The sequence below is a fragment of the Chiloscyllium plagiosum genome, chromosome 17 (assembly GCF_004010195.1).
Source record: "Chiloscyllium plagiosum isolate BGI_BamShark_2017 chromosome 17, ASM401019v2, whole genome shotgun sequence".
Classification (NCBI taxonomy): domain Eukaryota; kingdom Metazoa; phylum Chordata; class Chondrichthyes; order Orectolobiformes; family Hemiscylliidae; genus Chiloscyllium; species Chiloscyllium plagiosum.
Window position 1 is genome coordinate 33,495,153 of NC_057726.1, and position 16,733 is coordinate 33,511,885.

The 16,733-nt window shown below is 40.2% G+C and overlaps 1 protein-coding gene across 3 annotated transcripts in view; it reads left to right on the top strand.

Annotated features, from left to right (window-relative positions):
• The window catches only part of ap1g1 (adaptor related protein complex 1 subunit gamma 1), a 113,223-nt gene that overhangs the window by 83,852 nt on the left and 12,638 nt on the right, over positions 1–16,733 (top strand). For all 3 annotated transcript variants that reach the window (XM_043706823.1, XM_043706825.1, XM_043706824.1), the window contains 3 exons: positions 11,380–11,481; positions 14,545–14,705; positions 16,195–16,293. In XM_043706823.1, the coding sequence (XP_043562758.1) occupies positions 11,380–11,481; positions 14,545–14,705; positions 16,195–16,293 (362 nt within the window). The remainder of the gene's footprint in view (positions 1–11,379; positions 11,482–14,544; positions 14,706–16,194; positions 16,294–16,733) is intronic.

Consider the following 16,733-nt stretch of genomic DNA (forward strand, 5'->3'; position numbering starts at 1 on the left):
CCCTCTCCAGCCTATCACCCTCATCTTAACCTCCTTCCACCTATCGTATTCCCAACGCCCCTCCCCCAAGTCCCTCCTTCCTACCTTTTATCTTAGCCTGCTTGGCACACCCTCCTCATTCCTGAAGAAGGGCTTATGCCCAAAACATCGCTTCTCCTGCTCCTTTTATGCTGCCTGACCTGCGCTATTCATGTATCTATCCAAATGTCTTTGAAACATTGTAATTGTACCCACATCTACCACTTCCTTGGAGTTCATTCCACACCAGAACCACCCACTGTGTTTAAAAAAAAAACCAAAAAGCCTTGTCTTTTTTTAAAAAATCTTCAGTGAAAAACATCCCAGCCTTTCCAGACTTTCTTTATAACTCAAACCTTCCATATCTGACAACATCCTGGTAAATCTGTTCTGAACTCTCTCCAGCTTAATATTGTCTGTCCTATAGCTGGGTGACCAGAACTGGACACAGTATTCCAGAAGAAGCCTCAGCAATGTCCTGTACAACCTCAACATGACTTCCCAACTCCTATACTCAAAGGACTGAGCAATGAAGGCAAGTGTGCCAAATGCCGCCTTAACTACTGTCCATATGTAATGCAAACTTATGTACCTGCACCCTAAGTCCCTCTGTTCTATCATAGTACCCAGCGCACTACCATTAATTGTAAAAGCTCTGCCCTCTTTTGTTGGAATGAAATGCAATATCCCCAGATTGAACTCGATCTGCCAATTTTCAGCCCATTGATCCATTTGATCGTGATTCCTTTGTAATCTTAGAAAATCTTCTTCACCATCTACTATGCCACCAATTTTGGTGTCATCCGCAAACTTAGTAATATGCCTTCTATATCCTCATCCAAAATATTTACATAAATGACAGACAAAAGAGGACCTAGAACTGATTCCCACAGAACACTGCTGGTGATAGGCCTCCAGTCCAAAAAGCAACTATCCTCCACCACTGTCCCCTGCCGTTAAGCCAATTATGTATCCAATTGGCAAGCTCACCCTGAATTCCATTTGGGCTAACTTTACCAATTAGTCTACTATGCAAAACCTTGTCAAAGGCTTTGCTAAAATCCAAATAAACAATGTCTACTGCTCTGCCATCATTAATCTTTTCTGGTAACTTCCACAAAAAACTTAATCAATTTTGTGAGGCACGATTTTCCTCACATAAAACCATGCTGACTATCCCGAATCTGTTTGCTTCTCAATCTGTAAATCCTATATTTTATTAACACCTATTAGCAATTTGCCCACAACCAAAGTCAGACTCCCAGATCTATAGTTACCTGGTTTCTCCTTACAAGCTTTCTTAAACAAAGATACACCTCCAGTCATCAGGCATCTCACCCATAGTTCTAGATGCACATTTTCTGCAAGGGATCTTGCAATTTCCTCCCTTATTTCCTATAACATTCTAGGATATGTTAGATCAGGTCATGGAGATTTATCCACTTTTATATTCTTTTAAGACCTCCTGAACGTCCTCTTCTGTAATGTGAACAGTTTTTAAAACATCAAAGTTTATTTCTTTGCATTCTCTAGACTCCATTTCTTTCTCCACAGTAAAAACTGACATGAAATATTCATTTAGTATCTCTCCCATCTGCTGGTGTTCAACACACACAACCTCCTTGAACTTTTGAGGCCCTACATGCTCTTTAATTATCCTCTTGCTCTTCTGTTTGTAGAATCTCTGGATTATCCTTAACCTTATCTTCCAATACTATCTCATATCCCCTCTTTGCCTTCTGATTTCTTAAGAATACCCCTACAATGTTTATTGATTGAGATTCAATTGAACCAGGTTATCGATATCGAAAATAGATTCTCTTTTTGTCCTGACTGGAGCCTCTATCTTTATTCATCCATTGTTCCTTCATCTTTCACTCTAGTAGGAGCATAATGTCTCTGAACGTCCGTCATCTCACACTCTTGAAAGTTTCCCATTTGTCAGAACTCCTGCCTGCTAACAATCTACTCAAATCAACTTTTGAAAGTTCTTGTCTCATACTAATTTAAAAACCTGAACTTTTATGGAAGGCTTACCCTTTTCCGTAACAATTTCGAAACTAATAAAATTAATAGACAAAGTCTTTTCCCTGGGGTCGGGGAGTCCAGAACTAGAGGGCATAGGTTTAGGGTGAGAGGAGAAAGATATAAAAGAGACCGACAGGGCAACTTTATCATGCAGAGTGTGGTACTTGTATGAAAAGAGCTGCCAGAGGAAGTGGTGGAGGCTGGTACAATTGCAACATTTAAAAGGCATCTGGATGGGTATATGAATAGGAAGGGTTTGGAGGGTTATGGGCCGAGTGCTGGCAGGTGGAACTTGATTGGGTTGGGATATCTGGTCGGTGTGGACTCGTTGAACCGAAGGGTCTGTTTTCATGCTGTACATCTGACTCTATAGCCTGAAATGTTCCTCCACCTTTACTTCAGTCACCTGCCATAGAGTCACCGAGCTGTACAGCATGGAAACACACCCTTCAGTCCAACTTATCCATGCCTACTAAGTATCCTAAACTGATCTAGTCCCATTTGCCAGCATTTGGCCCATATCCCTCTAAGCCCTTCCTGTTCAGGTACCCATCCAGATGTCTTTTAAATGTTGTAATCATGCCTGTCTTAGTACCCAAAAGAATGTCTAGCTTTGCTCCTCTAGTAGGAGCATCCACTTTTTTTTTAATAGAATCCCTACAGTGTGGAAACAGGCCCTTCAGCCCACCAAGTCCACACCAACCCTCTGAAGAGTGACACACACCCAGACCCATTCCCCTACCCTATGCATCCCTGAACACTCTGGCCAAATTAGCATGGCCGATTCACCTAACCTGCACATCTTTTGTATTGTGGGAGGAAATCTGAGCACCCGGAGGAAACCTACGCAGACAGTCACTCGAGGCTGGAATCGAACCCGGGTCCCTGGCGCTGTGAGGCAGCAGTATTAACCACTATTAATAAAGAAAAGTTTCTTGAAAACATTTGACAAATTCCTCACCATTTGAAGTGGGCTCTTTAAAGTAGGTGCAGGTAATATTCAAGTGAAAATAAAGAACAGATTGAATCAATAGTTACTTTGTATGTGTATTCATAAAAGATGTTGTTGTTGGCCCAGATCTTCTGATAACCTAATAGTCTGGGACAGAGCATACCCTGAAAGATCCTAATCAGTGTCTCAGAAGTCCCAATGCATTGATACTACAGTAATTGCTCAGGGACTTTTATATTTCTGGTGGTTGATTAGCTGGAATCTGGAACTCTCAAATATGTCCCGAGTTTGGTCAGAGTTTGAAGGGATCTGACTCCAGGTGATATGTTAAGCAAGGAGAAAGTACAGGGCTAACTATAAAACTGATCTCCGTATCACTCATGCATTTACCCTACACTCCTCCCATCACTGTCGCTGACCTCCCTGTGCTCCCTGACCTCTCTGTTGCAGATGACACCAAAGTTGGAGGTGTAGTGTACAGCGAAGAAGGTTACCTCAGATTGCAACAGGATCTTGACCAGATGGGCCAGTGGGCTGAGAAGTAGCAGATGGAGTTTAATTCAGATGAATATGAGGTGCTGCGATTTGGGAAAGCAAATTTTAGCAGGACTTATACACTTAATGGTAAGGTCCGAGGGAGTGTTGCTGAACAAAGAGACCTTGGAGTGCAGGTTCATAGCTCCTTGAAAGTGGAGTCACAGGTAGATAGGATAGTGAAGAAGACCTTTGGTATGCTTTCCTTTATTGGTCAGACTATTGAGTACAGGAGTTGGGAGGTCATGTTGCGGCTGTGCAGGTCATTGGGTAGGCCACTGTTGGAATATTGCGTGCAATTCTGGTCTCCATCCTATCGGAAAGATGTTGTGAAACTTGAAAGAGTTCAGAAAAGATTTACAAGGATGTTGCCAGGGCTGGAGGATTTGAGCTATAGGGAGAGGCTGAACAGGCTGGGTCTGTTTTCCCTGGAGCATCGGATAGGATAAATAGACAAAGTCTTTACTCTGGGGTCGGGGAGTCCAGAAATGAGGGCATAGGTTTAGTGTGAGAGGGGAAATATATAGAGGAGACCTAAGGAGCAACTTTTTCATGCAGAGGGTGGTACGTGTATGGAATGAGCTGCCAGAGGAAGTGGTGGAGGCTAGTACAATTGCAACATTTAAGGGGCATTTGGATGGGTATATGAATAGGAAGGGTTTGGGGGGATATGGGCCGTGTGCTGGCAGGTGGGACTAGATTGGGTTGAGATATCTGGTTGGCATGGACGAGTTGGACCGAAGGGTCTGTTTCCATGCTGTACATCTCTATGACTCTCTAGTACTACAATCTTAACTGTTATTTTTGTTCTTTTTGGCCAATATATCCTTCCTAAGGCATAGTCACCAGATCTGTTGTCAGTACTCCAAGTGGAGGCTAACCAAGATTTTGTTAAGCTGCAAAATAAGTTCTGCATACTTGTACTCCAGTCCTCCAGATATAAAGGCCATCTTTCCATCAGCCTGGATTATTATTTTCTGCACCAGTTAATGGTATTTTTAAAAACCATGCACTTGAACCCCTAAGTCTCTTTGGACGTCCGAAGTGGATAACCTCTCACTTAGATTGAAATCCATCTGCCACAGTTCTTGCCTGTTCACCTAGTCTATTAATATTCCTTTATGATTTTATGCTATCATCTACAATGTCACCGAACTTTGTGTCATCAGTACATTTAGGTATAATTTTCTGTGCAATTATCCAGGTTTTTAAATTAATTTATCTTTATTAAATACTCATAAAGACTATTTTCTCTATATTTCGTATAGAAGATCAAAATAGGAAAAGGATATTGCTTTAAAACAAAACTTTGGAAGGCGATTTTGCAGTTTTAAACAAGTTGCTGGAAATCTGTCATATTTACATTATTGCCCTGTTGGGGGTCAGTTGGCTGGGTGACCAGTTTGTAATGCAAGTCGATGCCAACAGCAAAGCTTCAGTTTCTGAAGTTGCCATGAAGGATTCTCCTCAATCTCTTGCCTTGACTCACTTGAGGCATGGTGATCCCCCAAGTTAAACCAGCTGTCTTTCTAATTAGAGAGCAAACCTATGGCCTGGGTAGGACTGTAGTGACTGTGTCTTTTGTGTTCTTCAAGTGTTGGGAGCAGTTACTGGATTCATTGCCATGGGTGTTCAGGGTATTTTGCCCAGAAACACTGATTAGTTTTCAATTGGGGCCGTTTATGCTTAGTATGACAACAATTCCGACTCTTGGGCAAGTGGACCACCTTTGAACAATACAATAGAAAATCTCCAGCTTCTCCAAAAAAGAACTCTTGTTCTCTTGTAAAGAATCAACAATTAATTGAAAGACAACTGGCTATTTACACTAGCTATTTACTTATAAGTTGCTGAGACACTGAACAATTAGCATGCAAACTGCGCTGTGTCTGCATTAAATAACTGAAAGTAGTTAGAAATAGGATGACTGGGACTCTGAAGAAGCAACAGGACACCTCTGACTCCGGTGGACTGGTGCTGTTGACTTGTTTCTTAACATTTTTTTTTCCACTCATAACATTGTTTTGATTTGTCTGTGTACATGTATGGTACTAAGAACAGGTAAAATTCACGTTAGTTATAAATTGATAACTCCCAGTTTGTTTGCTAGTAGTTGGAATTCAATTATCTGTTATAAACAGTAATTAATTACAGTTTACAGTTAACTAGAGTGCATCAGGGATGAAAATTAGGGTTTTTGAATAATTTGATTAAGTCTAACTTCTGTGCCAACCTGGGAGTAATGGGACTTGGGTATCAGCATGGATTGTGATATATTTCAGACTGTCGTTTTGCATATCAGTGCTACCTGAAGAATATTTCATCATAAGTCATTCTAACTTTAAACATTTTGCCTTTATGGAATGAACATATGAATTTGATTTTTCCCCCATTAGTTTGGTTGTGTTTGTGGTCAAATTTTCTTTCTGAATACATGGTTTAAAAATACTAGCCAGGAAGTAGAAACAAATGCAAATAAACTTTATAAAAGTGCTATTGTACACCTGTTTCATGTGCCGCCACCTTTATATTTTCAAATTAAAACTTGTGCACAATTTAAAAATGTGCACAATTCAAAAGTAATTGCTTTCGTTTGGTTGAGCTAAAGTAAATTTCAGCATTGTTGAATTTAACCTTGGAAAAGTAGCTTAATGGTTAAGCAATACCTTTTTAATTTTCAGGTATTTGAATTTTTTAAAAAACTATAAATGGCCAGGCCCTTCCTTATCTCTGTAATTGGCGCCAAACTTTCAAAATATCTATACTCCAATTCTCACCCAATGAGCATTTCCAATTTTAATTACTGCATATACTTGAGTAATAAAGTCGATCTCATGTAAAACTTGACCCCTTATTTTTGGCCAGAAAATCTAGATTTTCCATATCTCATGTAAAAGTTGACCCTAGTTCTTCACAGATAGCAGATGAACATTTGGGAGAAGATTTGTAGCTCGTTGTTGTGGTTCTGTTCGCCGAGCTGGGAATTTGTGCTGCAGACGTTTCGTCCCCTGACAAAGTAGAGTACATCCAAAAAGTGCAACAACAACTTGCAGATACCAACACCTACCAAAAGAGGGAGTTTGACCCCACCCCACAGCTCACCAATAGGATAAACAACACACGAAGGAACCTACAAAAAAACTGACAGATAACCAGGTTTGACCTACAGAGAATGAAACCTGAATGAAACCTGAAACAACACCCCCAGATTCTATGGACTACCTAAAGTGCACAAACCAGACATCCCACTCAGACCCATAGTATCACTACCAGGGACACCATCACACAAACTGGCTAAAGAACCACAGCAGAAACTGAAACACCTGATCAGTAGATCCAGGCACTCTATACAGTCAACACAGGAATTCTTGGACATCATCAGAAATATGCACATCGACAAGGAAGAAACTATGGTCTCATTCAATGTAACGGCACTGTTCACCTCTATCGACAAAACCCTAGCCAGAGAAACAATAGCCAACCTGCTGGACATAAAGAACAGACAACAAGACGGGGAACCTATCAACAAAGACTGCATACTCAAACTCCTGGACCTGTGCCTCACAACACACTTCACATTCAACAATCAAATATATGAACAAATCAACAGCACACCCATGGGCTCACCATCTCTGACTCATAGCAGAAGCGGTAATGCAAAGGTTAGAACAAACAGTCTTACTGCAAATTTAGCCCAAACTCTGGGTCAGATATGTAGATACCTTTTGTAATAATTAAAAACACAGAAATAGAGAACACAAACGGATCATCAACGCCACACTCTCAGGAATCCGATTCACGAGAGAGGAAGAAAAGGACATCCAACTCCCATTCCTAGACGTGATGGTACAGAGAACACCGAACGGAGAATTCACCACAAAGGTGTACAGGAAAGCCACACACACAGACCAAGTCCTAAACTACGAAAGCAACCACCCAACACTCTTCAAAAGGGCCACAACACACTGCAGCACGCCAGAACTGCAAAAAGAGGAAGAAGAACACCTATACAATGTATTCGCCAAAACCCCGCAATTTCATCAACAGATGCCTAAGGGAAAGACAACGGAATGAGGGCATGCCACAACCCAAAGGACTAGCCACACTACCATACATCAAAAACATTTCTGAACTGACAGCCAGACTACTGCGACCACTAGGACTCATAACAGCACACAAACCAACAGCCACTCTCAGACAACAACTCACCAGAACGAAGGACCCGATACCCAGCATGAGCAAAACCAATGTAGTGTACAAAGTCCCACGCAAGTACTGCACAAAACACTACATAGGACAAGCAGGAAGACTGCTAACGATCCGCATCCTTGAACACCATCTAGCCACTAAACGACATGATCAGCTATCCTCAGTAGCCACACACCCAGATGACAAGCAACTTGAATTCGACTGGGACAATACTACTATTATAGGACAAGCCAAACAGAGAACAGCCAGGGAATTCCTAGAGGCATGGCACTCATCCACAAATTCAATCAATAAGCACATCGACCTGGACCCAATATACCGGCCACTACAGCTGGAACTGACAACCGGAAGCGGCAGATACAAATCACTATAAATGCCAGAGGAAACATCACAGAAGCGCTTCACAGGAGGCTCCCAAGCACGGAGGATGTCACCTAGACAGGGGACGAAACGTCTGCAATTCCCAGCTCGGTGAACAGAACCACAACAACAGATCAACATTTATGAGACAGTGTGCCGGCCATCATGCTGTGCTCTGGGTCTTCTATTCTGCCAGCTGTCATGCTCCACTCCAGGTTTTCAGATTTACTTGAATTTGTGTATTTTTTAATTTGTTTAGAGATCAGTTGGGCTTTTGCTAATGATACTATATGAATCTTGATGGGCTTGAACTTCAGTCACTCAAAAGTTGTATCCATGTAATAGTCAACCCCATAAATTTAACCTTAAAAAGTAGTCAGAAATATTCCATTCGATACGGTATGGCTTCATTTTAGCTGATCGTGCCTTTAACTACTGAGATAACAACATGTTCTGTCATTTCCTCTCTACACCTTGCTGCCTCTACATCTCCTCTTGTTCATGCTTTAAGATGTTCCTTAAAATGACTGGTGACACACTTTGACTGAAGTGTTTGGTTAAGAAATCGTAGAATTTGACAGTGTAGGAGGCCATTCAACCATCGGGTCCATACCAACTCCTGAAAGAGCTACCTGGCAGTTAAGGTATCCATCTTTGCACCTTGCAAAATTTTATCAGGTCTCAAAGTACCTGTAATGTCAAGTTGACATCATAACTTCATCCAATACAATCTATTGGAAGGGCTGGGCGGTCTACTCCTGTTCCTAGTTCTTGTGTTCTAACATCGCAAATCCAACTAACCTGCACATCTTTGGATTGTGGGAGGAAACTAGAAACTGGGTAGAAACCAGTGCAGGTGTAGGGAGAATATGCAAACCCCACATAGTCAGCCAAGTCCAGCATTGAACACTGGCAGCAGTGCTGATTACCGTGCCAAGCTGCCACCAGTAAACCTAAAAGGGGAGTCTGGCTGTTTTATGTATCTCTAGATAGTATTATCAAGCACATTTTATAGAAGCTTGAAACCAAGGGATGCTCAAGCCTTCAGACAGGAAATGTCATACTTTACTGTAGTAAATGGCCTGACTGGCAGGAGTTGAAAAGAAGTCCAAAATATCTCCTCCCTGTCCCAACCACATCAAAGAAGGTTAAATTCCAATAAAGTTTGCTGCTTGTATTGTTCAAAATAAAGGTTTTAAAATCCAGGCTGTTCTTGGGGAAATGTTGCATTCAGAAATTGCTTTTTATTTTATTCACTAAATGAGTGTACACATTGCTGGCCAGGCCAGCATTTGTTGGCCATCCTAATTACTCTGGAGAAGGAGGTGATGAGCTTCTACTTCAAAGAACTGCAGTCCTTGGGATGTAGGGACATCCACAGTTTTTAGGAGGGGGGCTCCAGCATTTTGATTATGATGGTGGAGGAAAGAGAATGGTGTACAACTTGGGAACTTGCAGATATTGTTGTTCCTATATGATTGCTGCCTCTGTCCTTCTAGATGGCAATGGTTTCAGGTAGGATAGTACTGCCAAAGGTGTGTTAGTGTGTTACTGCATTTTATAGACTGTACATACTGTTACAACTTTGGATTGGATAGTTTCTGGACACGAGTAACCTACAGGTTACTGGTAGTGGGGGGTACAGCAATTGTAATTACCACTAAATATCAAGGTGCAGTGGTTAGATTGTCTCTTGTCAAAGATGACATGTTACTTGTCACTATCACTTGTCATTCCAAGCATGGTTTTTGTCCAGGTCTTGCTGTGCATGGGCACTGACTGCTTCATATCTGAGGATTCATTAATTATGTTGAACATTGCGCAACTATCAGTGACCATCCTTCACCTTTTGACTTTTATGTAGGGAATATCACTGAACCAATGATGTTGAATGCAGCTTCAGCAATAAAAAATAGAATGATCTTAAACTGCTCATCACAATCCCACCTGTTACAATTTCTGCAGTAATCTGTATGCCTTTATCACAACTCCTTGTCTTGTCTGACTGTGTTTAGTTGGGCCGGATAATGAACAACTTCCTCCTCTAAAATTAGACCTCTTTAGATCAAAGCCCACTAATACAGATGCTAGAACTCTGCAGTAAGGACAAAGTTCTGAAAAATCACAGGTAGGTATGAAACATTAACTCCACAGATGCTGTCAAACTTGAGTATTCTCATTATTTTCTGTTTTTAACTTGACAGTTTTGGTTTTGTACATGGCAAGTTGTGCTGGGTAGGTTTCGTTAATAAAAATTGTTTCATATTGAGAGCAAGTAACTAGTCATGACAGACTGTAAAGTTAATGTTCTGTTCCAGAAGGCAGTTCTTTCAGTGCAAAAGCAAACTACTCTGGATGCTGAAAATCTGTAAGAGAAACAAAATGCTGAATTGGTTCAGGTTGGCTAGTTAATGACACAATTAATATTCTAGGTTAAATACGTATTATCACCTTTCTTAACTTTATCAATGTCTTTCTGTTAAAAACTTCATTCTGTGAGGGTTCATACCTCAAAAGAGTTTAGGATTTTAGGCAGTGAAGGTTGCTCCTTGAACCCCAATTTCTATTCTAAATAGTGAACCCCTTATCCTGATATTATGCCCCTCCAGATCTAAACCTCCAGCCAGGGTGTAAAGCCTTTCAACATTCACCCTGTCAAGTCCTTTTGAAACGTTTCAAGGAGCCACCCCCCTCTCTTCTAACCTTGTACAGCCCATCTTTCTCTACCTGTCCTCTTTAAAAGCAGCCTTTGTTGCCTCCCTGCCCCTACCCAAAACACATATATTCTTTATTCATTTAAGACACCAGAACTTTACCCAGTGAAATACTGCAGATTCTAGAAATCAAGTACAAAAACAGAAAATGTTAACTACGTTCAGCAGGCCAGTGTGTCTGTAGAAAAAGTGTGAACATAGTTTGATCACCATTCCAACTTTGCCTTTGAAGTTTTGGTTTCAAATCAATCTGTGAGCACACAGTGACACTTTACACTAGCAGTTTGTATCCATACTGTATGAAGAAAACTGTTTTGAAAAGAATGCATCTAGTGATAAGTCACTTAATGTTTGTTTAGAATTGTTACACAAAGCCTGCATTTGTACTTGTAATACCTTATGGAATGCCTTTTTAAGAAAAACTCTTCTTTAGGGACAAAACATTCTGATAAAATTTCTAAAACCAGTTACATTGGAATGGTTTGTGCTGAAATATGGCAATTTCATGGCTGCTATTTCAAAGTATTTTTGATAAATCCTGTAAGTTGTGGTTTTGATTTGCAGGTGGAGCCATGCCAATAAATACTCAAGCGCCACAAGTTTCGCAGCCTCCCTTTCTATTGGATGGTCTAGCATCACAACAAGTCTTCAATGATTTGGCTTCAGGTAGATTTTTTTTCTCCCACTTGGAATGGTTAAATTGTATCACACGAAAGCATCATTGAATAGTTCCATGTGTGCCAGTTATTTAATGCTCTGATCCAAGTCATCCTTGAATTTATTTTTGGGAATTGCTTGTCAGTGGCATGACCAACATTTATTGACTATCCTATTTGCCCTTGAGAAGATGGGACTAAGTTGCTACGTTGATCCACAACCCAAATCCTTTTAATATGTGTAAATGTAATCCACCTAGACCAGGGGATTAGCATTGGTTTTCATGACAATGCCTGTCAGAATACCGCAAGATATAGAGACACTACGGATGCTAGAAATATGAAATAAAAAACAAAATACTGGAAAATTTATCAGCCAGCATCCATGGACCAAGAGGATTCTGTTTCAGGTAAATAACCTTGTATCAGAACTGGAAAATGTGGAAGAAAATGGCTTTTCCAAGTACAAAACCAGGGAATGGGAAGAGGAGTTTCTCCAATACATCATGAGCTTAGCAGCCATGATCGAATGGAGGAGCAGACTGTGGGCTGAATTGCCTAATTTTGCTCCTATATCTTATTGGTCAGAGTCTAGGGAGTTTGGAAGGAGACTCCAAGTAGAATCTCCAAAAATATTAATCACCAGACTATTACCAATACCAGGAACTAATGTCTATAAAAATAGGACGTTAGAGCAGATGCATGTGCAGCTAAAGGCATGGTGCAGCCAGAGGCAAATTTTGGATTCTTGGGGCATTATGACAGTTTCTGGACGAAAAGAGGCTTGTACAAGCAAATTGCCTTTTAGTAAAGGAGCCGATGTTGGACTGGGGTGGACAAAGCTAGAAATCACCAAGTTATAGTCCAACAGGTTTATTTGGAAGCACTAGCTTTCTGAGCACTGTTCCTTCATCTGGTGGTTGTGGAATATCAGATCATAAAACACAATTTATAGTAGAAGATCAGTGTCATACAGTGATATATCAAACAAACCTGGATTGTTAAGTCTTTCAACTTTTAGAGTGCAGGTTTTAGTTTATTAATGTGTAAATTCAAGAAGTTCTTTTGAGTCACCTTGAAATAACTTAAGGTTTTATAACAAAAGGTGACATCTCAACTCAGGCAATGCATTAAAGGTGTGGGGTCTGTCTGTAGAGGTAGAGTCTGTCTGTATCCCAATCTTGGGTAAGACTAGTTCTATCCAGCCTTTCATTATAACTCAAACCTTCCATACCTGACAACATCCTGGTAAATCTCTTCTGAGCCCTCTCTAGCTTAGAATCCTTCCTGTAACCGGGTGAACAGAACTGGACACCGTAGTCCAGAAGAAGCCTCACCAATATCCTGTAACGTCAACATGACTTTCCAGCTCCTATACTCAGAACTGAGCAATGAAGGCAAACATGTTAAATGCATTTTTAAGCATCCTGTTACCTGTGATGCAAACTTCAAAGAATTATGTACTTGAACCCCCTAGGTTCCTCTGTTCTTCAACACTACCAAGACTCCTCCATTAATTGTTTAAGTGGTGCCCCTCTTTGTTGTACCAAAATGCAATACCTCAAATTTATCCAAATTGAACTCTATCTGCCATTTCAGCTGTTATATCAAAGACCTTGCCTCCATCATAAAGTCAGAAGTGGGCATGTTCTCCCCCTCTAATTGTACAGCATTCAACACTATTTGTGACTCATCAGATACTGAAGCAATCGGTGTACAAATGCAGCAAGGCTTGGACGTTATTCGAGCTTTGGCTACTAAGTGGCAAATAATTGTGTTCCCTCCCAGAGAATTCGTCTAATGCCCCTTGACATTCAAAATTATTACCATTGCTGAATCCACCTTTATCAACTTCCAGAAGTTGATCAGAAACTGAACTGTACCAGCCGTATAATCACTGACTAAGAACTGGTCAGAGGCTGGGAATTCTACAGTAAACTACTCCCCTCCTGATGACTAAGCCTGTCCGCTATTTGTAGGGCCCAAATGAGGAGTATGATGGAATACTCTTCACTTGTCTAGAAGTTTATACACAATCTCAACATATTCAGGATTAAAAAAACTACTTTATTTACATCCCATCTGAAACTTTCAACTTTCATTTCCTGAACCATGGCAGCAGTGTGCGCCATCCACACTATGCACTGACTCAACTCACTAAGCCAGCTTTTGCCAGCACCTTCCAAACTTTAAACCTTTACTGCCTTGAAGGACAAGAGCAGCCAATACATGGGTCAACACCACCTGCAGGTTTCCATGCAAACCACGCACCATCATCCTGACTTGGAACTTGTGTTCCTTCACTATCATTAGATCAAAATCTCTCCCTAACAGCACTGCGAGCATACCTACACTTCAAGGACTGTAGCAGTTCAAAAACATAGCTCACCAGCACCTTGAGCATATTTAGGAATGGATAATAAATGCTGGTGCTACCAACATCTTGTGGGTACGTTAAAAGATAGTGAAAGAAATGAAATGGGCTTAGTTAGCTACCCTGTAAACCACATGAAGGTGGAATAATAAAAGCAGTTCAGAATTTCTGATTTGGATGGTGGCATTGCCAGAACAGACATGATAGAGATTGCAAAATTGGATGATGTGAAATGGAATTCCCTCAAGTCTGGGTGAGGAAGCAATAGGAAATGATGGGTAAATGGAATTGGAGAAATTGAGGAAAGGAAGAACAAAAAAATGGAGATAGATCATGTCTGGGAGGGCTAGAAGCTGGGAACAGCTGATGATCTTTTCTTTTCGATGTGAAAGGTGGAAGTGGCGATTATGCTCTGTACAAGTAAAAGAGATCAACAGGGACCTAGGGAGAAGTGGAACAATGAGAATTCCTTGTAGACCTAATTAGAGCCAGGACAAATTCTCTCACCAGCACCTCTTTGGAGTATATGAGTAAAGTTTAAAGGGAGTGGTGCTCAGTGTTTGGTGTGGTGTTGAACCAATCAGGCCAATGGTCAAGAAAAATACCTTTTAATGAACAGTTGAGCAGCAGACAAATTTGACCTCCATATTATCAGTGGAAATGCTATGTTGTCACGAATTGCAATTTTTTACTCCATAGGCATTCCTCCTGTCACAGCATACTGTAAAGGTGGCTTAAAAATAGAATTCAACTTCGAGCGTTCCAACACAAATCCCAATGTAACTGTTGTTACAATTAGTGCTACCAACTCCACAGAAGGAGACATGACTGACTTTGTATTTCAAGCTGCAGTACCAAAGGTATGTATTTACTTGGTTTATCGTACTGTTAGGCCAAGGTGTATCTATCTTTTAATAAAATAGCTTAGAAACGCAGGAAATAGGCCATTCAGCCTTTAAGTCTGTGCTCTACCTTTTATTATAATGGTCGATCATCCAACTCAATATCCTGTTCCTTAAGTGCTGTATCCACCTTCTTGAACTTATTCGATGCTTTGACCTTGATTGCTTTCTGCGGTTGCAAATTTCACAAGCTAACCACCTTCTGGGTTTAAAAAAAGTGCTGTTTCTCAATCCTAAATGGCTTACCCCATATCCTTGCGCGCACACGTGCACCCATGCATACTCAGATCTGTCACTCCTACATGCGCACACGTATTGGCTTATGGGGTGTATTTGTTTTTGCAGAATAACATTCTATTTTGATGAAAAACTGCGTGAATCCATGTAAACTCTAAAACTGTACAGCGGGTTTGTCAGTCTGACATCGTATTGGGGCACAGACTTCTTACCTATTGTTTAAAAACCAGAGCTATCTTGAGAATGTAATTTAGTAGTAGTCCTGGGATTTACATGTCCAAGAACAGAAGCCAGCATATCCCATTATAAAATATGAAAGTTTTAATCTGTTTATTGTATCACATCTCAATCACACTGGACTCCTTTGTCTATTAATTCTGTAAGCATGATCTCCAAACCATATCCTTAAACTGTGTGCCAGTTCTGAACTCACCTGCCATCAGGAGCATCCTTCCTGCATCTACCCTACATCCAGTCCTACAAGAATTCTATAAGTTTCTATTCAATCTAGTAAACCTTCACTGTACACAATCTATGCAAGAACTGTAGCAAGCTTGAGCCCTCCACTATCACCTGATGAAGGAGCGTCGCTCCGAAAGCTAGTGTGCTTCCAATTAAACCTATTGGACTATAACCTGGTGTTGTGATTTTTAACTTTATAGCAAGAACAACCTCCGATAGATAAGACAAAAACTGTATACAGTATTCCAGGTGTAGTTACACCAAGTCACAGTATAATTTGCTACAAGGCATCAATGCTCCTGTACTGGAATCCTTTCACTGTGCATGCCAATATGCCGTTTGTTGACTTTACCTCCTGCTGTACCTACATGCTTACCTTCAGTGACTGGTGCATGAGAATACCTATATCTTGCTGTGCATTCCCTTATCTAAATTTATGGTTATTCAGATAATCTGCCTTCCTGCAATCATTCAGTTGACATTAAGCAAATAGTTTGTTTTCATGCTTGAACATTGACTTATGAAGACAGCAAAGTGATAACCTTTGTGCACCTAACAGTTCTCTTACAATGTGAGGAAAGGGTCATCACAGTGTTCATTTGAATTTGTGTTATCCACATATTCAGTTAACTGTTCAAATTGTACATTTCAAGTAAAGCAAAGATATTTCTAAGTATTAGTTAACATTGTGATTTGTTGTCTGTTTTGAATGCTAATATTCATGTTATCTATTTCTTAAATACTGCAGACATTTCAGCTGCAGCTTCTTTCTCCAAGTAATAACATAATTCCAGCACGAAATGCAGGAGCTGTTACACAGGTTATTAAAGTGCTTAATCCACAGAAGGTATGTCCTAGATTTCAAATTCATTTCAGTTTGTGTGAGGTTCTTGACAACACTTGAGAGAATCTTTAGGTGTTGTCTTTCTAGTCCTGATTGACTTTCTTCACATGAAGAGGCTTTTTCAAAACCGCTTTTACCTAAAATAAGTATTGGAAATTGCATGACAAAAATTCCACATTTCTAAGCCAAATTGTCAAGTTTCACACTCCGAATGAATAATTTGCATTTAATTTCATTACGCCTATTTATTAGAAAAAAATGAAATTCAAATAGATCTAACTGAATTTTTGACGCTTTGTAAATTAATTTTATCAGTGAAATTCTCTTTAAAATTTAAGTTGTAATGTGTGAAATTAAAACAGGTTTTTCTGGTTATCGATTCTCATAAATTATTTTGAATGTACCATTAAAAGTTATTATCTTAGCTGTATTAGAAACTATAA